We start from the raw sequence: 23,348 nt of genomic DNA, 5'->3' as shown, positions 1-23,348 counted from the left end.
CGCCCCAAACTGTCCAAAAATGCCACGCCCAAGTTTTTAAACCATTTTTCGATTTTTTAATTTTTTTTAAATTTTACTAGTCTTGTAAATTTCTATCGAAGTCCGAACCAGTCACGCCTACACTTAAGATCAATTTTTAAATTTTTTCTCATTTTATTCCTCGATATCTATCAAAACCCCGAAAACTTACCAAATTTCACGATCGCATTTTCACTAGCTGAGTAAGGGGTATCTGATAGTTGGGGAACTCGACTACAGCATTCTCAAACAAACACACGTTATATTGTTTTGTTTTGTTCCATTCTGTGCTTGTTGTTAATTATGTTATTAATTATAATATATTTATAATAATTATATATATATTTTATAATAAATTATATTATTCGCTTCAAATATTTATTGTGACTGATCTTGAGTACAATATTACTGCACGCAGGCAGCCGAATTACATGCTAAAGGGAATCTCACAAGAAGAGAAAAAAGCTTTTGGTTACCGCGACCAAAAGAGGGAGACACAGTGCATTGACCTTATTATGTACATATTTTCAACACTCCCTCTCAATGCAATATGTCAATCCTTACAGATAATGTTTTTTATCTTAATTCCAAATTCAAAATACATTTTTCTGTTAGTTTAAACCCATCCCTTGGATACACTTTTCATGTTTAAATCTATTCAAATTTTTGGTTAGAACATCTGCTATAAGGTTTTCTGTGGGTACATAATTAACTTCTATTATATTGTTCTTATCCAGTTCCCTTATATAATGATATTTTATGTCTATATGCTTACTACGTGCATGGAAAGTGTCATTTTTCACCAAGCACTGGGCGCTCTGGTTGTCGCTATAAACCTTAGTTGCCTGGGTTTCACCAAATCCAATTTCGTTGACCAATTTCTGAACATACGCCACTTCCTTCGCTGCCATGGAAAGTGCCACATACTCTGACTCTGTGCTGCTTAGAGAAACCACTGATTGTTTCTTTGAGTCCCACGTAAAGGCAGCTCCTGCAGCAATACATGCCCATCCAGTAAAGGATTTTCGGTCCGTGGTGTCACCAGCCCAATCCGCGTCAACATAGCAATGAATAGGCACACCAGTACGCTCGTAATGTAACTGCAAATCAGTTGTGCCCCTCAAGCACAGTCAGAAAAAGACAAATGCCTAAAAAGGGATGAGTGACAAAAACACTTATGGGTTTACCATTAAACACATGGGTGTTTCCAAAAATACTCGGGTGTTTCTAAAAATACTCGGGTGGTCTTGTAGATAGTCGAGTCACAGACAAGATGCGTAACTCCATACGTTTTACACTCCATACGTTTACACACTATTCTTTCGGCGTGGCTCTAGACTTTGTCAAATACTTTGTAAAATATGCCTTTCATCTTATTATTATATATTATTATAATTATATATATTATATTATATTTTATTATATTATATATTATTAATATATATATATATATAATTTAATTATTATATTATATCTATGTATACATATATATATATATATTATATTATATATTATTATATATATTATATTATATATTATTATATATTATTAACGTTATTATTATTTAAATATAGATTATAGTAAAAATAATAGTAATAGTAATAATGCTAATAACCGAATCTATGTACATAATGTCACAAAATTCATTTCAAAAATGACATTATGTAAGAATATTTATTATTAGAGTATTCAGCTAGCGACGTGTGAAAAATTAATAAGGCAATGATTCGAAACGGGTGGCACCCATTGAGTCCATCAAAGAGCAAAGGCATGAGCACGAAATTTTTCTTGGGTATTGCCTTTTACTCTTCATTTCTTATACCCGTCACGCTTCCACCCATACAAATTTTAGGCGTACAAAAAATGACCTGCGGCCGATCGTTGACTGTGCGTCCACTCACCCAAACGGTTATTGCGCAGCAGGCCTCGGGTGTTTTTTTTTACTCGTAACAATAACACCACGTTGGTAAGACACTCGAATATTTTCTGTTGCCGCCAGTAGGGTGTCAAAAAACACATGGGTGCCTAGAGACCGAGTGTTTATAGGGTGGACGTAGAGTGCCAGTGGCGGGCTGCAGTTCTCTGCTTTATGTGGGTCAGCGTTCCGTTGTGATAGCTTAATGACCGAATGCATAATATCAGGTCGAGTTGTGATTGCCATTAATGAGCCAATCAGCTTCTAGTGGGATGAGATTCGGCTTACAATCCTGCATTGAGTAATCATTGAGAAGGCTCTCAATATATTGCTTGTGACAAATCCTAATGCCACCAGTTTCTCCGTCACGTTCAATTTCGATACCCAGGAAATGTCTTAGCTCGCCCCCGTCTACGACATCGAATTCTTTTGAAATTGATGCTTTAATATCGCACAGTTCCTCCTTGCTTGAACTGGCTATGATAAGGTCATCTACGTACACTACAACAAGGTTCTTACTTTTTCCAGAATTACGGGTGTAAACACAGGGCTCGCTAGGGCATGGAGAAAACCCAATCCTTTGCAGTACTTCATTCAGTAGTTTATTCCATTCTCGGCACCTTCTTTGGATATCGTTCATCGATGAATCCCTCTGGCTGCCTCATATATACCGTTTCGTGAAGATCACCATTCAAATATGCAGACGAGACGTCCATTTGGTGCATGTAGAGTCCGTTTTCCACCGCCAAAGCAATTAATAGTTTGATTGATGAGTAGCGTGCCACTGGTGAGAATGTATCCGTGAAGTTAACGCCGTATCGCTGAGCGCACCCTTTTGCGACAAGTCGAGACTTAAAGCGCTCGACCTTGCCCATCTTGTTACGCTTCACTGCAAAGACCCATTTCGACCCAATGGCCTTCTCACCTGCCGGCAAATCCACCAATGACCAGGTTTTATTCGCACGTAGGCTCTCCAACTCCTTCTGCATTGAGGTTCTCCATTCCTCAGAGTTTCGTATGGTTAAAGCCTCCTTGACGCTTGTTGGAATCGGAACCTCATCCGTACTCATGCCGTTGACCATGTTGTATTGTTTTCGCGGTCTTCCAGGTTTACCAGTGTAAATCTTCTTCGGCCGTCCAGGTCCTCTGACTTCGGTGGCTTTATTGTCTTCAGTGGATGACGCTTCTCCCTCTGAATCGTGTTGCTCGACAGACGCAACGTTGTCATCGTGTTTCTCTGACACCTGGAAAACATCATCTTGTTTCTTACCCTCAGCAACACAGATTGGAAGGTGCTGCATCTCCACAAGTTGAATATCGGGAGAAGGTACTGTTTGCCCTGCCGTCATACCATCATCCTGGTCGTTTTCAAATTACGTCACGAGCAACACAGACATTCTTCCTGGTAGGATTGAACAGGCGATATCCCTTAGAAGCATCAGAGTATCCAACCAAAATATTTTCTTCGCCCTTCGCAGTAAATTTCTTCTTAGTGGATTTGTACAGCACGATAGCCTTCGACCCAAATATCTTCAAATATCTTTCTTCCAATCCAAGACTCGAACGGTGTTACATCAGATAATGCTGACGTCTCAGCGCGATTCCGTAGATAAGCAACAGTGTTGATAGCTTCAGCCCATAGTGAGTCGCCGACGCCTGCATGAATCATCATAGTCCTTGCCATCTCGACTAGGGTTCGGTTAGCGCGCTCCGCTACACCGTTTTTTTGTGGGGTGGGCGGTACCGTCAATTGTCTCTTTATGCCGTTTTCTGTCAAGATAGATTGAAACGCTTTACTCAAATACTCACGCCCGTTGTCGCTTCTTAATGCTTTCAACTTCTTGCCGCTTTGGTTTTCGGCAAATGCTTTAAACTTCTTGAATTTGGCCAGTATTTCATCTCTCGTCTTTATGAAATACACAAACATGTATCTCGATTTGTCATCTATAAAGGTGACAAAATAGCGTGCACCTTTGAACATTTTGTTCAAGCTTGCAAAGTTTAAATGACCGAATCTCTGGTGCCACTTTCTCATCAAATTTGTCTGTGCAACGAAACATGCACTTTTAACTTTTCTTTCATTTTGGAACAAAAACAAATCACTTTGCTGTTCAGCAATCAAAACAACTTTATTCTTATCATTCTTTAAAATTCAGCGCCCGTTTTCGAACGACACACGAAATCCGTTTTTAATTGCCTTCGAGACCGACATAAAGTTGCATTGTAAATTCTTTACAAAGAGTACGTCAATCAATTCAAATGATGAGTTGCGCCAGGTTATTTTCGCGGTACCACGACCGTCAGCCATAATATACTAATCGCCAGCCAAAAGAATGCGCTCTTTATGCTCTCTGAAGTATTTAAACATCGATCTCTCACTGCACAAATGAATCAAGGCACCACATATTTTTTGGCAATTCGCCAAGCTGTACAGTTGAACAGAGCACAGAGAATGATTTCTCGGTATTTAAGTTTTTGCTCTCTCTATGTTCTCCTTTCCTTTGCCTACAGTTTACAGCTCTGTGGCCGCTGCGACCACAATTCCAACAATAATTCAGAATTCAGAATTCCTGTTCTGCACACTCTTCTTCATGTCACTTTTCGGTTGTTGTTTCGCAGACCGAATTCCAAATGCACTTTGTTCGCTTTTTTCAGAATGTTCTTCATTTGCCATACGTCTTTGCTCTTCCTCTTGTAATTTTATCTTTAACATTTTTAATGTGGGCAACTGATCGCGCGTTTCTATTGCAACTACGAAACTTTCAAACGATTCCGGCAAACTGGACAACAGGAGAATACTAAGGACCTCCAATTGGATCACCAATTGGATTTCTTTTAATTTTTCGACAACCGCACAAAAATTGTTCATATGACTTGAAACAACTTCTGTTTCAGACATTTTTATGTGCAAGAACTGCTTTAGCAAACATATACGTCGTGCCGGTCCTGAGGGAGTGTGGATTTCACTAAGCCTTTTCCATGCCTCTACAGCCGTCTCACAGTTTTTTATATGGTTAATTTGGGATGTCTTAATGCATAGCATTATACTTGCTAATGCCTTTTCGTCCTTCGCGTCAAACAAAGCCTTTAGCTCAGCACTATCATTTTCGTTTTTAACCACACGTCCACACACTACCCCCGCATAACTCCGCATGAATTAAGACACTCTTCATTCGTACAGCCCACGCACTGTAGTTTTCATCAAGTTTTTCTATTTGGTTTATCGATGAACTCATTTTTATTTCGATAATTTTTTCGTATTAAATCTCCGAATCACAATATTTAAAGATGCCGAATATTCTAATCCGTTTAGAAATATTCACTTTTATGTCCGCGTGAGCTGGGCCCATAACCTATTCGCTTCAAATATTTATTGTGACTGATCTTGAGTACAATATTACTGCACGCAGGCAGCCGAATTACATGCTAAAGGGAAACTCACAATAAGAGCAAAAAGCTTTTGGTTACCGCGACCAAAAGAGGGAGACACAGTGCATTGACCTTATTATATACATATTTTCAACAGATATAACTAAAAATTTTATCAATTTTTGGCAAGTCAGTATAGGGTGTTTATTATTATTTAAAGTATAATCAAAAGTCGAAATAGACATCCGCGCATAAAAAAGAACCTTTCTGAGTGATTTCGTACGTCATTATATAAATTATTGAATTCGCCTTCTTCATTTCTATTGCAGTAAAGGGGGTGGAAGGCAGTTTTTTTTTTTAGCAAAAACTTAATAGTTGCGCTTGATTGAAAAAAGACATTTAGATCGCTTCTCGCAAAGCTCTTACTCTGACATCATCTCGCTTTGGTCTTAGCTTCTCTCCCGAACTCTGCCGTCAGCCTTATACTGATTTGCCTACAAAACTCATAGAAAAACGAATTCTTTAAGGTAGTGTGCCACATTTAACACATTTATTCAAGTGCATTAACATTAACCTTAACCACAGAGCAGAGGGCACAATAATCAATAATAATAGCAATAATCCCAAGACGAAGTTAAATGGTTTTCTCTACTACACACATAAAACAGCTCGCCCTCTAAAGAGATGAAATGACTTACCAGCCCTGTAGTCAACGAGGCCACACCAACTTAACGGCCAAACAATATAAACGCGCATACAAATATTTTATAGATTAAAGATGTTAAAATGTTTCCTGAAATGAGTTAAGCTGAATGGAAGCACAGGGTAATAATCGGAACGGGAAAAAACTACATGAGGACCGAATCAATGCGTGGTAGGATTGGCTTCATCAATAACTCAATATCAAACCATGAAGAGGAACTGCTTTCATGTCAAGGAAGCTATGGCATTTATGTTGTTGGGATAAAAAGTAGGTTGTATGATTTCCCTAAAACCGTTTTTTACCCGTTAATCGTAGAGTAAAAGTATGTATTAGGCCGATGGAAGCGTTTTGATATGTAGTTCCTGAGATCTTGACGTTTCTACGGACAGACTGACATGGTTAGATCGACTAGGCTATTAATCCTGATCAAGAATATATGTTTTTTATATAGTCGGAAACGCTTCCTTCTGCCTGCTTCATTCTTATTATTATTATATTATATCAAAATAATGTTGTAAGTTATGTCATAGAATCATATTTTCTTTATTTTTATTTATTTTTAAGAAACACAAATATATTATTCCGATCCTTCATTGTCGAGTCCAGAATATTTATTAGATGTCTGCAAAACCTAAAATAAAATTAAACAAACAATTAGGAAAACACGTATTATTAAAGTTTCAAAGTTGACTTTATATTATAGTCTCAATCTGTCAGGAAATGACAATTTCCAATAGAGTAATTACTAATTAAGATGTTTTCTGTGTCAAAAACTGTCTGCAACCAGGGATTTCCTTGTCTGTGCGATCACAACCTTTATATTCAACTTTCATACCGCAGATTACCTAAAAAAGGTAACCTTCTTAGTCACGCATCGTTCTTGAAACTACGCAGAAAGCGCAAGAAAAACATTTAAGCAGATGGTGTCATGCGTCTGCAGAAATTTTTGGCGTTTTCGAAAAGAAATGTTAATAAAAGGATTGAATATTTTTATTAGAAATTCAAGATACAATCGGCGTATCAACTGGACAAAACCGTTTGACCGATGTGCTTCGGGCTGTTTTATTTAGATCTAAAAATTGTTTCAAAGTGTGGGCGTGATCGGTTAGCGGCTTCAGGGCGTTAGAGTGGGCGTGGAAAAAGTTTTTTGGCAAATGTACAGAAGTTTTCAAGACTAATTAAATTCTGAAAAAATCTCCAATTGCTCAAAAATTTAGTGCTGCTTCATGGCGTTAGAGTGGGCGTGGCAAAAGGTTTTATTTTGCAATTCTGTAGAAATTACCAAGACTAATAAAATGTGAAAAAATATCCACACCTTTTCCAAACTGTGGGCGTGGTAGACATGCGCGGTTTGTGGGCGTGGCAACATGGGTCAACAAACTTGCGCTGCGTCTTTGTCTCCAGAATCTTTATGCTGAATCCCAACATTCTAGCTTTAATAGTTCCTGCGATCTCGACGTTCATACGGACATGGCTAGGTCGACTCAAGAATATATTTACTGTATGTGGTCGGAAACTCTTTCTTCAGCCTGATTATTCTTTTAAGCAAATATAGTATACCCTTTTATTCTACGAGTAACTGGTACAATTATCACTACCAATAAGGTCGGAGCCTCCAGATAGGGCATTCCACAAATAGAGTAAAGTCTGACCAAACTAGAATAACAAGATGCATAACGGCACACGATTTTTTTGGACACAATATATTTGGCCTGACTCTAGAGCTGGCTCCAGGCCCTCTCGAATTTTTGTTCACGAGGCCTTTTGTTCATATGCCCTTCACTTTAAAAGTTCGTAGACTTTAAATCTATTTTCTTTTTGATCACTTGGCACCATGTAAAAATTCTGGTTTAGCATTGCCTTAACGATATAATTATTTAAATATATCGTATAGAAATAGCTATGTACACATCACAAAACAAATTTCAAAAATGAATAAATATTGGAAAAATTGTCATTAGAGTATTCAGCGTGCGACGTGTGAAAAATTGTTTGACACTGTCTAGTAGACATCGATTCTTAGGAGCTAATGACTGCACGTCGTCCCTGAAGAAATCAAATTTGCATTAAACAGGTCGCATATTTTTATTTATTTTATAAATATTAACTTTTTACTATCCGTGTTTGTATTATTCTTATGAAATCTATTCTTTAAAATGTATATTCTTTTTAGAAAAATGTATGTTTCAACATAAAAAAGTAATAATAAAAATTCCAAATAGCTACTTTATTTTATTTATAATATGAAATATTTATGAACTTAATATTAATGCATTAAAAGGTAATGCTCTTAGTACCCTGTTGAATTTTGGCTGCGAAATATATGTAAATTCGTTTCTTAGATCAAATTTGATTTCGGTCCGAAAATAGTCTCCTAGCCCAAGTACGTACACATATACACGTTCTCGTCTTTTGTTTTTACTCACGCAAGCAAGCAAATTCTATTTTTAGATTTCCTACGCTCTCAGCGTAAGCGAGCGGACGGAGGGCAAAAAAAATCACCGAAAAAATTAACTGCATAGTGCTAAACCAATGTTGGCCGTTACGCATCTTGTTATACTAGTGTCTTTGGTCTGACCGTATGCCATATTTATTATCAAAAGGGGCTATTGTTAGGACACAACAAAATAAAATATTTTACTTACAAGTTCATTTTGAGAAGTTTTCTTCGACACAGAACGGTCATTGCGACCATCTCGTTTGAATTCGCTTTCCTCCAAATTTTTGCTCTCTCCGTTCGCGTTAGCTTTTTCCGACCTAGAAAAAATATAACAGCAATCTAATAACTTATTTAAAAACATAAAAACTTAATTAATTTTTGTTGATCCAAAATATGTCGTTGAGTTAATAAGATTTCTTATAAGCCGCTTATTTATTTTGCGATTTCAAACGATATGTTTTTATTGCTACAACCAATAAATGAGATTTTGCAACGATGCGATATGTATAGGTAACGATAAGTGAATGGCAATGAGCGACTTAAGTGCGGAGCGATCAGCAGAACGCAAAGCCAAAAGTGTAGATGCGTGAGTACAAGAAAAAGAGCGAGAGAGGGGAGAGCTTAGATGCTCGCGCAGCTGATTTGCATAGATAACGAAAATCTTGCTGCATAGCTGAGGTGCATTAAAGATGAACTGTGTCTCCAAAGTTAGCGTTTGGAAGCGTGGCTTTCAACAGAATTCCTAAAGGGCAGCAGACAAAGCTTTATTCACTGCTCGCTTCGTCGATCCTGCTGCTGTATGACCCTTCGGTACGCTGATGGTGTTTCGGTCACTGAATCCAACGACGACTTCTCTAAAGTCTTGACCATTTACTCGACGAATGCCAACAAAGGGTGAAAGCGAGGCGCGTGGGCCAGATGGCTGTCCTGATCCTTTAGTGTGCGGAGATTTTTCAAGAGAGGCTCTTCGACGATTCTAGCACTGGCCTCTTCGTTAATGTTGAGGTGGCCAATTAGTTATGGAGTTTGTGTAATCCGAGAGACTGCCACATCCGGAAACAACCCATCCCAACCGTTTCTCTTACATTAGCGGCAATCCTGGCAGAAGCTTGACTTGACCGATGCACAGTAGTTCGTAAAAGAGACTGGAGCCAAACAGTAAATCAATGCCTTGAGAACGATAAAACTCAGGGTCTGCGAGCTTTCGTTTTGCTATACGTTTTATGCTGCCCAAACAGTTTACTTAGACTTATTTTGTTTGTCAGCATCAAACAACGAGAAAAATGCCTTTTATATTTGAAATTCCTTGTTTTGATGTCAGGGGAAGAAGAAATGTTTGCATTGCTAAGCTACATATCCCGACTTGCAGAAGCTTCACACAAATCATAGATTTGGTGGGACGAACAAACAAAACTTTCTAAGCTAGCCATTGCAACTCGTAGCGAGTAGAAACAAGAAAAACAGCTCGTTTCATGGTTAACTTCGAAATTTCAAATTTATAGAAACCGTCCCAAAAATAAAATTTTTGTTATGCTTCTTGGTAGGACTTACAGGCAGGCACAGTTATAAAGTAATTACTAAAAGCATAGTTCTACTACTTCTCAACGCAGCAACCCTTATACAAATTGACTTTTTCTGAAAAATTACAATACAGACAATATTTTAATATTGGATTTCCGGGATATTGATAGATATTGGGAAATAAAACGAGAACAAATTTAAAAAGAGGTCGGGCACACCTGTTTTAATCTTTATTCTGTAAAACTTGCTCTTTTGCCTTCTGCATAGCAAGTTCAGTTACAAATTAAGTGTTGATCGCACTGGTACTGTTGTGATACACATTAACTTTTAATCGGTTCGGTACGGGCACTGCCGCCGTTCGTTATACCCTACAGCCGTGTGTGACAAAATATATTTAAATAAAACTGAAATATTAATTTAAACATTAATTCTACCGTGTTTATAAATTGCCACACCATTTCTCAGAGTCAACGAAAAAGCTCATTGCCTAAACTGCCCAACACTGCCATGTAAAAATTCTTATTTTCTATTGCCTTGACTTGAACAAGACAAGAGGAAATGCTAAAGTCGACTTCCCCGACAATCAGATAAGCATTACTCAGCTGGAAATGTAAACAAGAAATCTCATTATTTTTTGCAATATTAGTAGAAATTGGGGAAAAAAAAGAGCGAATGCTATTGTCGAGTTCCCCGACTATATGATACCCGTTACCCTTACTCAGCTAGTGTGAATGTGAACGCGAAATTTCATAATTTTTCTATGATATCGGAAATAAAATGGGAAAAAATGTAAAAATTGTTCCAAAGTGTGGGCGTGGCCAGTTCGCCGGGTCGTAGGACGTTAACGTGTGCATGGCGAAAATCGATAAAATTTACAAGACTAATTAAAATGTGCAAAAATATCAACACGTTTTTCAAAATAGTGGGCGTGGCAGTTTTGTGCGGTATGTGGGCGTTAGAGTGGGCGTGGCAATATGGGTCAACAAACTTGCGCTGCGTTCTTGGCTCTACAATCTGTATTTTAACCTTCTAGCTTTTATAGTTCCTGAAATCTCGACATGGCACAGACGGACATGGCTAGATTGACTCGGCTATAGATACTGATCAGGAATATATTATATAGTCGAAAACGCTTCGTTCTGGATGTTACATACTTTTCAACTTTTCATTTACTTTACGAGTAACGGGTATAATAATAGAGGTAAAACAAATTTAAAACTTGTACAAAAGTTATATTTTCTGTTTTTTGGATTAGTCTTGTAAATTTATATCGATTTGCCAAAAATCTTTTTGCCACGCCAAACGCCCACAAAAAAACGAAAGCTGCCACGCCCACACTTTCGAAAAATTTTTGGATATGTTTTGATTATTGTTTTAGCCTTGTAAATAATGCTAAAAAAAACTTTTTGCGAAGCACATTCTATCGCCCACAAACCTGACAAAACTGTCATGCCCAAACATTTGAAAAATGTTTTGATATTTTTTCGTATATTTATAAGTCTTGCATATATGTAACGCCCACACTTATAAATTTTTTTTTATATAATTTTTATTTTATTCCCTAATATATATCGATAAGCCAGAAAAATGATGAAATTTTGCGTTGGCATATCCAACAGCTGAGTAATGAGTATCTGATAATAGGGGAACTCGACTATAATATTCTCTCTTGCTTTTTTTTATAAATATGTATTTTTTTAACTTATTAAAAAATACGTTTTTTATTACTAGTTGTGACTACCAAAGACATTATAATAATAAGATGCGTAACGACTATACATTAGTTTTGCAATTTTAATCCAAGAAACGAATTTACATATTTGAACTTTTGGCCAATTTCGTTGTAAAAGATAATGTGAGCAGTAGCTTTTACAGCATTAATATTAAATTAATTAATATTTCAACTTATAATTAAAATAAAGTTGCGATCTGGAATCGTTCATATATATAGGGTGCGGCAGCATAATTTCTCTTTTTCAAAACTCAATGAAAACTTTTGCAGGCATCGGAAAATATTTATTTAATATGTTTAAAGCGAAACTGATTTCTAAAGACACGACGTGCGGTCATAAGCACCTAATAATAGATGTCTACTACTAGACAATGTAAACTCTAATTTTTCACACGTCGCAAGCCTAATACTTTAATGAAAATTATTCAAATATATAGTCATACTTGAATTTTATTTTGTTATATTATGTACACAGTTTCGGCTATTACTATTTCTAAGCTGCATCAAATAATAATATCGTTAAGGCAATGAAAAACAAGAATTTTTACACTATTTGTAATATGAATATTAATGACACACATACAGTTGTCGGCTGTCACTGTATGCGTATAAGAGAGCTGCTGGCTGTAGAGCTCTTCGCTCTCTGGCTCTTGAACATAAATTCGAGAAACCCTGGAGCCACCTCTAGAGCCAGCTCTAAAAAGTCGTGTGCAAAAAATCGTATGGTGTTGCGCATGTTTTAATAGTGTCTTTAGTTCTACGATGGCCAACAATTTCTCAAAATAATTTATGTGTTATATAGATTTTGGCTTAAAAATCTCCTTGCACAAGTATGCGACATACACACTTTTATGTTAATGTTCTTAGATATTTAGATATTTACGCTTTAAACTTTGCGTTTTTTTTTTTACCGCCGCCAGATGCGATTATGCATCTTGTTATACGTATGTATGTCTTTAGTTCGGCTCCCTTCAGGACGCTGATTTTCAGACTCCAAGGCATTTGGATCCAATAGCGTGTAGCCCGTTTTTTAGTCCAGGCCCGTCGGAGCGGGACGACGACCCGAACGACGCCGAACTTCTTAGCCTGAGCCATCTTCTAAATGGGCTTTCTCCCATTCCACAATGGTCGGCGGTATCGGAACAAGTTAACCAACTGTCAATCACTGGCTTTAGCGACAATGATGAATTTTAGAGTGTAGACTATTTATTATTACTGCTATTTTTCTTGGTTTTCATTATTGCAATATTTTGTACGGGGTGTTTGGAAACCTGTGCAAAAAAGTGTATTTTAATTTTATTTCAGAACTTTAATATGTTAAAGGTGCGATCGTCACTAGTATTTTAGTTCATCAATAGGTTAAATGTTTTCGGGAATTGAGGCATACAATTCAAGGCACCACCCGACTATTAGTAAAACAAACCGCTCGCACGTAAGAAACAAAAACATCTGCTTAAGGCTGACGGCAGAGTCCGCGCGAGAAGTGAAGCGAGGAGATGGCACAGTGAGAGCTTTGCGAGAAGCGACATACATATTTTAGTTATTAATGTGAACATGATGGATTCGGACGAGGAATTTTTCTGTTCAAAAAACCTGGCGCCCACCCCCTTAACTACAATATAAATGGAAAAGGCGAATTCGATAATTTATATCGCTTTATCGCTTGAGCTCGCAACTTGCTTCACTCTCACTCTGACATCTTTCGAGCGATTGCGCTTAAAAATGCATGCAGTTGTTTAGCGCTCGTTCTCGCCCAATATTATCGCTTCGCTTTGCTTCTCGCGCACACTCTGCCGTCAGCCTAAAATATAATTACAGCAGTAAGAGTAAACATTGAAAAGATTTAGATGCGTGTAGCGCTGGAGTCGATAGAATCCACTGGAAATGCGTGCAATTTTTAAATTTTTTCTAAACTAAAATGTTTTGATTCAAAGTAAATGTTCAAAATAAATTGTTTTGTGATTCTTTACTCATAATTTTTGTATGTAGTAAATAACAAAATTTATGTATAGTATATATATTTTAATACCTGTTAAACTGGCCTCGGGCATGGTTCAATTTATGGATTTCTTCGTCACGCTGTTTTTCACCTGAAATAAAAACGAACAAGGTGATTCCATGTTCTTATTTTTTTGGCAATTTGCAGAAAAACTATGCCGCTGAGTACAGTGACCATTAATCAATGTTACAAACTACAAACATTAATAACATTCCATAAATCTATTTGTATACACGTTACTTGTAGAGTAAAAGGGTACACTAGATTTATTGAAATGTAAGTTAGAACGAAGGGAAACGCTTCCTTATATATGTATAAACTATATTAATGTCTACATGTTTACATACATAAACGCTTCCCTACATATGTATAAGCTATATACATATATAAATATATATACAAGTTAACACGCAGCACTTTCTTTCCCCTTCCAACCACGATCGATGCCACCTCTGCAGCTGCGGTCATTGTTATGCAAGGTGGGCTGTTCCTACCCCACCTCCATCGCAGCGTCAGCACCGGAGGACAGGTCAAGGACTCTGGAGATCTGCAGCATAGCGCTGAAGAAGCAGCCAGGCAATCGAATTTCGGCAGCGGACCGGAGCTAACTTTCAAGTCTAAACTTTGTATTTAATTATAGGAAATAAAACTAGCTGATAATCTGAGCAAGTCCAAGCATAATTTTTGATACAATCGAATCTCAAAGAATGCAGAAAGAAATAAAAACATGTAGAGTGGCAAAATCCACACAATCCACATCCACTCATTGTATTAATCAATATCCCAAGCGGTCGTTTTGGCTCCCGAAATAATATAAAAAACGGGCAATAAGTGACATTATTCACATAATCACCACTTTCGGAAAAAAATAAGGATATGCAGAGTGGCGAATCCCACGCAATATTCACAATTCACATCCGCTAGCTGTTTAAAATCAATACCCCAAACGGCCGATCTCGCTCAAGAAATAATGTAAGAAAAGATCAAAAGAACAAATCATTTTTATTTCTTAGCGTTGTTCTTAGTCAACTGACGGGACTCAATAAAATACAAACATTTCACTAGCGCAGTCGGTAGGATATACAAAAAGTATCCGAAAATAAGAACAACGCGAAAACTTGGATTATAATTCCAATTCAGTTGTCAAACTCAAAAAGTGGAAGTGGAACTAGAAAACAAAAAACAAATACAAAATAAAAACATACATATACAATTCTACGAAAGTTAAGTTAAACAAACATACATTTATACTTAAATAAATATAAATAAGGGCAAATAAAAGTAAAACATTAAAAAAAAGATATTTTCCAAAACAGTGAAAATTAAAAATCTACAATAACAATGGAAAACCAATTGTAGCACCCCAAATCGAAGCGCTACCTTGCCAAAGCCGTCGGCAGCTAAGAGACATAATGCCATTTAAGGGTGATCCAGAAACACTCTAGACCTTCATAAGCAAAGTGGCCTTCGTGATTTTACTCTACCAAACTATCGATGTGCGACAACAGAGAATTCCACTTGACGCTACCAAAAGGAATTTGGCCGGACACGTAACACGATCCTTGGGACTTCCGATCCACATCTAAGAATACTAACTTCCCGATTACCAAACGACTTAGACCATCGGACAAATGACAAACCAAATCTCTATAGACGAATTGAGATTTCAAGACGGAAACGAATACGAAGAATTTCCACCCAGTTATTATGACAAACAGGTACAACCCGTCCAAATTAAAGGCGAGTTTTTCTAATAATTAAGATGTGCTGATTGGCAGCAAATTGTTGAAAAATTCCCAAGAATTTATTAATTACAAAAATTACACTAAATAACATTTAAGTTACTTATTTGAGAACCGGGAAGAAACCAAAACTAGTATATTCGAAAGAAACCAGACTGAGTTTTTAGTCCAGGATTTCACACAAAAAATAGATTTTTCACTGTTTCGATTAGATCGCCCAAATCAGGAGGACATTTAAAAGTTGAAAGGTTTATTTAATAAATTTTCTTCAATATAAAGAAGGAGATAAAGTATAGTAATTCGCTATACAACAGTGCTACCTGGGTGGTACCAAAAAAAATCTGATGCTTCTGGAATAATTAAGTAGAGAGTAGTAATTAATTACAAAAAACTCAATAAAATAACTATCCCTGACAGATATCCCATACCAAACATGGACGAAATCCTTGGTAAATTAGGAAATTGTCAATATTTTACAACTACATATTTGGCAAAAGGATTTCACCAAATAGAAAATTACCCAGAATCGATGTCTAGAAATACATCCTCCGCCAAAAGTGGAGATTATCGAATACATTCGAATGCCATTTGGCCTTGAGAATGAACCCGCTACCGTTCAAAGGTTCATGAATAATAAACTTCGGCATTTTTTATTTATTGAAATAAAAAACCTATAAACAACAAACTGCATCCTATATAAACTTTTTATTTATAAAATTGTTCAACTTTTTAGGGGGAAAAATGTTCAAAGCTCTCGCTCAAACCGATTTCCAAATATCTCACAACAAAAATGACATCGACTCGATTAGCTACGAAGACCTATTTGGGAAGTGTACTTGTATGTTTTGGATCATTGTTCTGTTGGATCGTCGTCTAAGGTATATGGGAGCATTACCTTCATAAACATTTTGACGTATAGATAATTCTCCGTGATGTTTTTGATCCTATATAATGGCTCCATAATATGGAAATCTCCCCAAATCATAGTTGATTAACTCCTGTTCTCTACTATTTCTTACGTATTTTTCGTGGAAAAATTACAAAGGGATAATACTACCTTGAGTCACTGTCCTCAAACCGACCCCAACATTTTCCTCCTCTGCTCCAATTCAAGCAATCGCATGCAAACCTAAATCATTTTTTTTTCTGAGTAACGAAGCTTTTTTTTGGGCATCTTGAAATGAGGATTGAGTCGTCTTCTAATTACTAATAAACTTGCATTTTTTGAAGCAACAGGCCCGAAAATCGGAATCATAGACTATCCTCTTAAGCAATGATCTCACCTTTTGGTCAATAACATGGCCAATAACTATTAAGTTACTAAGTTACTATATACCTACATATATAGCATATCAAAAAATTAATATGGAGAGCACACCAGTATATATACACATTATATACAGTTGCGGTAACAATAATAGCACCATAAGCACATTTCGTGTTTGCCCCAGCGTTTCTCTATTTTCTGACATTTTTTCATAATTTTTTTAACTAATCTTAAATACTACAATGATTTTCAATCGAAATAATAAAATTGGTAACAGATCTAATGGATATTTTAAAAATAATTGGTAAAACAAAAAAAAACCTCCAAATTTAGGCGGTAACAAAAATAGCACTGTTTCTCGTATTTTGCTAAAACTAACTAAAAAAATAAAATAAGAGTTCAACAAATGGATTATATCTTAAGAACTATGTTTAAAGAATCCTAATATTTGGTTGCGTGACCATTGTAGGCAATAACAGCTGCGCATCCTCTTGGCATGGAGTCCACCAAGTCCTGGTACCGTTTTTAAGGAATTTTGCTCCATGAATCCTTGATCCTCGATCCCCCATGAATCCAAAGTTCCTCGATATTGTTGGGTTTGGCTTCAGAAACCTTTTTTTCACGTCCGCACAAAGTTTTTCGATTGGATTCAAGTCGGGTGACTGAGCAGGCCATTTCATTACTCGGATCGATTTCTGCTCAAACCACTTTCGAGCTTTCTTTCTCGTGCGTTTTGGGTCGTTATCCTGTTGAAATGTCCAAAAAAACGGCATTTCATCCTCGGCATATGGCGTCATAACATTTTCCGGGATATCTGTGTAAATGTGCTGATCCATGATGCCTTGAATCATATGAATCGGATATACTCCATAGTATGAAAATCACGCCCATACCATGATGTGTGATCCCCCGTGCTTTACCGTCTGAAAGGTGAAGCGAGGATTTTTTTCAGTTCGTGGTGAACGCCGAACATAAGACCGAGAGCCTTTCTAACCAAAAAAAAACACAATTTTGCTCTCATCTGACCACAAAATGTGGCGCCACTACTCCACAGGCCAGTCCTTGCGTATCTTGGCATATAAGATTCGCTTTGCCACATGCTTCACAGTCAAAAGCGGGACTTTTCTGGGACTGCACACATTAAGGTTGTTTTGTCTTAAGTGTTTGCGAACTGTTTCCACGCTTGCAGCTATCTGGAGCTCCTTCTTCAGTTCCGTCGCCGGCTTAAAAGGCTCCTTCTTGCTTTGCCGAACCAAGCGCTTGATCTCCACGTTGGACATAGAGGGCTTTCTTCCACGTTTTTCGTTATTTTCGACAAACAGCAATGCATTGCGGATCATTTTGTTTATAAAACCAACAAACCGTCCCATTTTAGCGTAGGTTTTACCTTCAGAGATCATGTTTTTAATCAAATTCCTTTTTTCGACGGTTGAATGCTTTCCCAGACCCATAACTAGAGAATTTTTGGTCTTCTTTCGAAAAAAATTCTATTAAAACCTTTAATGCAACTCCTTTTTTCAAAATTTGTCGAAAAAAAATCCAAAACAATCACTCCTACTAATTTTATTCAGCAAAAACGTGGTCAGTGCTATTTTTGTTACCGCCTCATTTCGCGCGCTTTTGCAGAAAGTGCCCAAAAACAAAAAGAACCGTTACATTGAGAGACTAAAAATTTCTTGCTTAAAGAGACAACATATGGTACTTATTATTCATGCAATCAGACTTTAAAAAAAATAAACATTCAATACCTTTTTTTAGGAAATCAACTTTCAACCTGCAGTAGTGCTATTATTTTAACCGCAGCTGTACATATGTATCGAAAGTGCACATTACCAATTATTAGTATTTGATATGAAAATACCAACTATTTGAATAATTTTGTGCCACTTAAAATTTTATTAATAGAATAATACAATTTATATACGATTTTAACGTTTTTTTTTTTTTAATAAAATATTCTCGGCTCGAATCGTGTTTGGGTTTGGATTGGGTTTTAAACAATGGTATGGGATTCACAGACATCTCATTTTTTTCCGCCACCCAGAAAGTAGGTGCATGATGCAAACCAAATGTATAGGAGTTACGTTATTGATTATATTGGGAAAATACGGCTTTTCTCCCACATTTTCGAATAATGTTAATTTGTTGTATTTTATGTCTTTGTATATATCCTCCTCCTCTGACACAAAGTTTTATTTCCTTATGTTTGATTATAAATATGCTTTTTGATTAGATTAAAAACTCAAGTCAGATAAAATTCACTTCTACATTCGGACAAATATCTAGATTTTAGTTACCTGGGTACTTATTAATTTTGTCGCTTTCCTTGTAGTCCTGATTCGTGCGCCAACTAACTGTTGCACTTGGACTTTCATTATCATTTTTATCCACCTGGAGTTCGGCGAGTTTTTCATTTAAACCCTCTTCTCGGCGACCCGTATCCTGTTTTCGAGCGAGAGCCAATCTTTGCTCAATCTCCAACTCCCTTGCTGCTGTATCTACCGGTTTTGCAGACCCAAACACGTTTAATGATGAAGTTCCGCCTTGTTTATCCAAATTAAATTCATCAACGTCATTTTTTTCGATTTCAATTGTCTTTACATCTGGCAATGGCAAGGTTCTTGGTTTTAAATTCAATTTTGGTCTTTCTTCAACTTTGGATGTCTCTTCTCGAGAATATCTGTCTGCTATTTTGACCCGACCTTCGCGATATTTTTCAGATACTTGGTCAACTTCTCTCCGTGTAGGGGAAGTATCAATAGATTGCGGTCTTGCGCTCGTGCGCCAAGATCCAGGAGTGTTCACATCATCTCTATCTGGTAAAGATTTTCTCTCTCTATTAAAGCTTCTTTCAAAATTGGAAGAATAACCAAAGTTACCGCCGTTGTTTTGGCTATCTCGCCTCCAATTTCCGGAATCTCTATTTTCTCCATTATTACCAAAGCCATCAAACCGCCTATTATTTTTTTGGCGGCTTTGCTGGTCGTTTTCATTCGATAACTCAATGCGAATGCGGCGACCTTTAATAGAGGGGTCTGGTAAACTAAGTACGTGAATTAAATCCTCTCGATTTTCCAACTCCACATAGCCAAAGCCTCTGGAACGACCATTTTCGCCATCTTCTCTGGGTAGTCTCAGAGATATTAAATTAATACCTTCAAAAAACTCGTAGAGGTCATCTTCATTTGCGTCAAATGGTAAATTATTGATATAAGCAATAAATGGGGCTTTATGAGGAATAGAATTATCGTCAAATATCCGATTTGCCCTCGGAGCGGTTGGAAGCTGATAAACCAACGGCAATGTACCACTTCCATCATCGCTCTCATCGCCATCTAAATTTCGTATTTTTTTTGAGACTTGGGTTGTTCCGACTGGTGCATCAGAATTGCATAGAAATGATTGCAATGATATAACTGTTCCTTTATTCTTTTTGCCCTTCTTTCCTAAAATTAAAATAAATAATTTATTTGAAAAACATTAGTAGAAATGATGACCAATGTATATAATAAAATAATATTTTAAGCAAGATTACACATATACATGTGTATAAGCATGTACAGGTGGACATGTGTGACTTTTACATTACGTGTCAAGAAAAAAACCATGCGGAACCACACAACCACACACTTAAATATACTACCTCTTGGTAATTATTAAAAATACAATTTTTTAACTTTAAGCTCAAATATAAAAAGATTTCTAACCTGCGGAAGCCATTTCAACCAATGTTTCCAATCTTTAATTTTGATAATTTACCGAATTCACAAAAATATAGAAATCAATTTTCTTATATCGTTATCGATATTTATTTCGGGCTTAACTGCACCCGTTTGACAACTGGCTTATACTCAAAACCCAAAGACCACATCCTAATGAAACAGTTGGAAATTTTGACATGTGTGAATATCCATTACCAATAATGAAATTGAACACAATGTTAGATGACTTTTTGTTTTTATTTTAAGCTCAAATATTAAGACACAATTTCATGCGCATCATATGCTTTCGGTCTCTTTCCAAAGTCGTTCATGTCTGTATGATTATTATGCTTAATTGACTGTGGTTATGTTTTCTAAATATGAATAGTGTAAAAAAAATTTGGTTTATCTGAACCTTAGTGTTAATATTTTTGGCCTAAATAAAAACGAAATCCTAATACAAATAATATAATACAAAAATGGTATCAAGTATATTCTTAGCACGATAAATTAAATATATTTGTTTTCAAAAGTAATTAATAAAAACCTTAGGCTTACTCGCTGCACAAACAGCTTTATTTATAAGTAGGAATATAGAGCCAAGATGAATTTCCAAGATTATGTGGAGCATTTAGTTCGTTTCAACAATTTTACAGCTTACAATGTTTTTCTTTGAAAAGGGGGTGAGTGGTGTGGACTTATTTGACTTAAAATATAGGACACGCTCCTAATCTAACTTGCAATCTGAACTGGCGATGTTCCTAATTCCACTTTGCATTTTGACTGTCTTTACTTGCCTCCCAGTGAAAAGTTCTCTTTTGTGAAAAATAATTGTTTTGGAGTGATCTTTTATACACAGAACAAGGAAAAAGATTTTTTCCATAAAATAAAAGTTTGCATAGTATTGAATAATATTAAAATTTTACAATGCACTATATATACCCCTTACTCGTAGAGTGATGTATCGAAAAGTATGTAACAGGCAAAAGAAAGCGTTTGCAACCCTATCCGCAAGAATTTTACGATTTCGATTGACAAGGGGTCATACGTACTACGACAAAAATTATCGGGAAGAATTCCATACTGCTGGTGAAACGAAACAGGGAAGTAGATATAAATGGTTATAAAATAAAAAGAAGTCATTAATTAATTTAAAGTGTTGTTTGTAAATAATGCTATTTAATTTCATTACTTAAATGGTCACAGTGGAGTAAAAAAAAAATTGCGAGCATTGTCTGGAAAACAGCTATAATAGCTGTTTTCTGTTTACAAAACATACCGATAGCAAAAACCGGAGCACCTAAAACGAAATCAAAAGATTTAGCCGAAATCAAAATTCAAAAAATTTATTATTACCGGAGCACGCCTGTATATTCCTCATAAGGAAAAAGAGCCAAGTCGATCTGGCCATGTCCGTCTGCCTGTCTGTATCAACGTCGAGTTCTCACGAACTATAGAGAGTTGAGATTGAGTTCCAGAGACAGACGCAGCGCAAGTTTGTTGATTCATGTTGCCATGCCCACTCTAACGCCCACAAACGTCCCAAAACTGACACGCTCTCACTTTTTAACAATATATATACATATTTTATCATTTTATTTCCTAATATCTATCGAAATTCCAGGAAAATTATGAAATTTTGCGTTCGCTTTTTTTTTAAATATTGATATATTGAACACTGATTGGGTAGATAATAACCTCGATGGAAATAAACTTGGACAAGAGCATTTCTTATAAGATACAATGCCGGCTTTTATAGATAGTTAAAAATAATTATATGATGCAGTTAGACCTAAAAATCTGATTACAAGAACAGAAATAAAGCTATGCCCAGAGATTGCGAAATCTTTTAGTTGTTGTTTGCGTGTGTCACTTCCAGACGTTCCTAAACGGCGAGGGAATCTCCTCGCACCCTTAAGCAAAGATAGTTTTTTTCCGCTTATGTCCCGGGGGACATAGTCATTGGTCGCTTTAACTTCTACGATCTACCTTTGTGAGTGTACATGAATAATAGCTATAAGAAAGAATACCTTTCCCGAGGTGAACTGTAACCCTCTCGAAACCTCCGAAATTTCCTGACTGTTTTTACTAGGCATTGTATTCATTTTGGCGATAAATTCTTGTTTTGCTTTGCCTTAACGTTATTATTATTTAAATAAAGCTTGGAAATAGTAATAGCCAAATCATAATATCACGAAGAATGACTTTTCAATGACTTTATATAAGAATATTTGTCATTGGAGTATTCAGCTTGCGACGTGTGAAAAATTAATAAGGCAATGATTGTTCAGTGCTTGTGTCCGCACTTCGTGCCTCAAGATATGACTTTTTGCAATAAACAGATTTTATATTTCTATTTATTTTACAAATTTTTATTTTTTTCTACGTATTATTTTTATGAAATATTTATTTCTCAATGTAATGCCCTTTTTTAGAAAATTTATGTTGTTATGTTTAAACTTACAGTAGTTTTAATAATTTCCTTTGTATTTGCTTTAATTATTTAGTATATTTATGACTTAGTATCATATGCCGAATTCGTTATTCCTACAAAAGGGTCAAACTTGCTGACCAGACATAAACATCCGCAGCCGCATTCGCGACTCCCACCAAAACCGCTTACGCAGCTCAAATTCTCGGCTAATCCAGTATCCATGCGCCATCCACTCAAGAGAGCCCCCAATTCATATATGTATATAGTAAAATAGTTTTTGTTTTGAGTCGAATAAATGATCCGTATTTGAACTAAGATCAACGCTGAAATAAATAAAAACTCCGAATAAATCCGCTTTGCGTTTTTATTGATTGAATATCAGCTTAAGACTGAAACAATTGGTGTGAAAAAATCTTAGATGTACCGGGTTAGTGCGTTGTGTTGAAAATGTGTATGTAATAAGGTCAATGCACTGTGTCTCCCTCTTTTGGTCGCGGTAACCAAAAG

General features: G+C 36.3%; 1 protein-coding gene across 3 annotated transcripts; it reads right to left on the bottom strand.

Moving 5' to 3' along the window:
- Nucleotides 1–6,520: 6,520 nt before the first annotated feature.
- LOC27209273 (eukaryotic translation initiation factor 4B) lies at nucleotides 6,521–20,573 on the bottom strand. 3 transcript variants are annotated; one of them, XM_039298290.2, is made up of 5 exons: nucleotides 20,414–20,573; nucleotides 19,004–20,152; nucleotides 13,728–13,788; nucleotides 8,651–8,762; nucleotides 6,521–6,636 (listed from the first exon to the last, which is right to left on the bottom strand). In XM_039298290.2, exons 1-5 carry the CDS (start codon nucleotides 20,424–20,426, stop codon nucleotides 6,583–6,585), a joined length of 1,389 nt encoding a protein of 462 aa, XP_039154224.1. In that variant the 5' UTR covers nucleotides 20,427–20,573; the 3' UTR covers nucleotides 6,521–6,582. The 3 variants fall into 3 exon arrangements, with proteins under 3 accessions (XP_039154224.1, XP_039154225.1, XP_039154226.1); XM_039298291.2 differs by lacking the exon at nucleotides 6,521–6,636 and having other exon boundaries at nucleotides 8,733–12,969; XM_039298292.2 differs by lacking the exon at nucleotides 6,521–6,636 and having other exon boundaries at nucleotides 8,733–8,784.
- Nucleotides 20,574–23,348: the final 2,775 nt, after the last annotated feature.

The sequence above is a fragment of the Drosophila simulans genome, unplaced genomic scaffold, assembly GCF_016746395.2.
Source record: "Drosophila simulans strain w501 unplaced genomic scaffold, Prin_Dsim_3.1 Segkk87_quiver_pilon, whole genome shotgun sequence".
NCBI lineage: Eukaryota > Metazoa > Arthropoda > Insecta > Diptera > Drosophilidae > Drosophila > Drosophila simulans.
This window is presented reverse-complemented; position numbering and strand designations above follow the sequence as displayed.

Excerpts from the sequence above, each read along its gene's own strand:
- LOC27209273 (XM_039298290.2), bottom strand. Across the intron at positions 13,789-19,003 it reads CAAAATTAATAAGTACCCAG|GTGAAAAACAGCGTGACGAA; the intron begins GTAACTAAAATC and ends TTTTTATTTCAG. Across the intron at positions 6,637-8,650 it reads AAACTTCTCAAAATGAACTT|GTTTTGCAGACATCTAATAA; the intron begins GTAAGTAAAATA and ends ATTTTATTTTAG.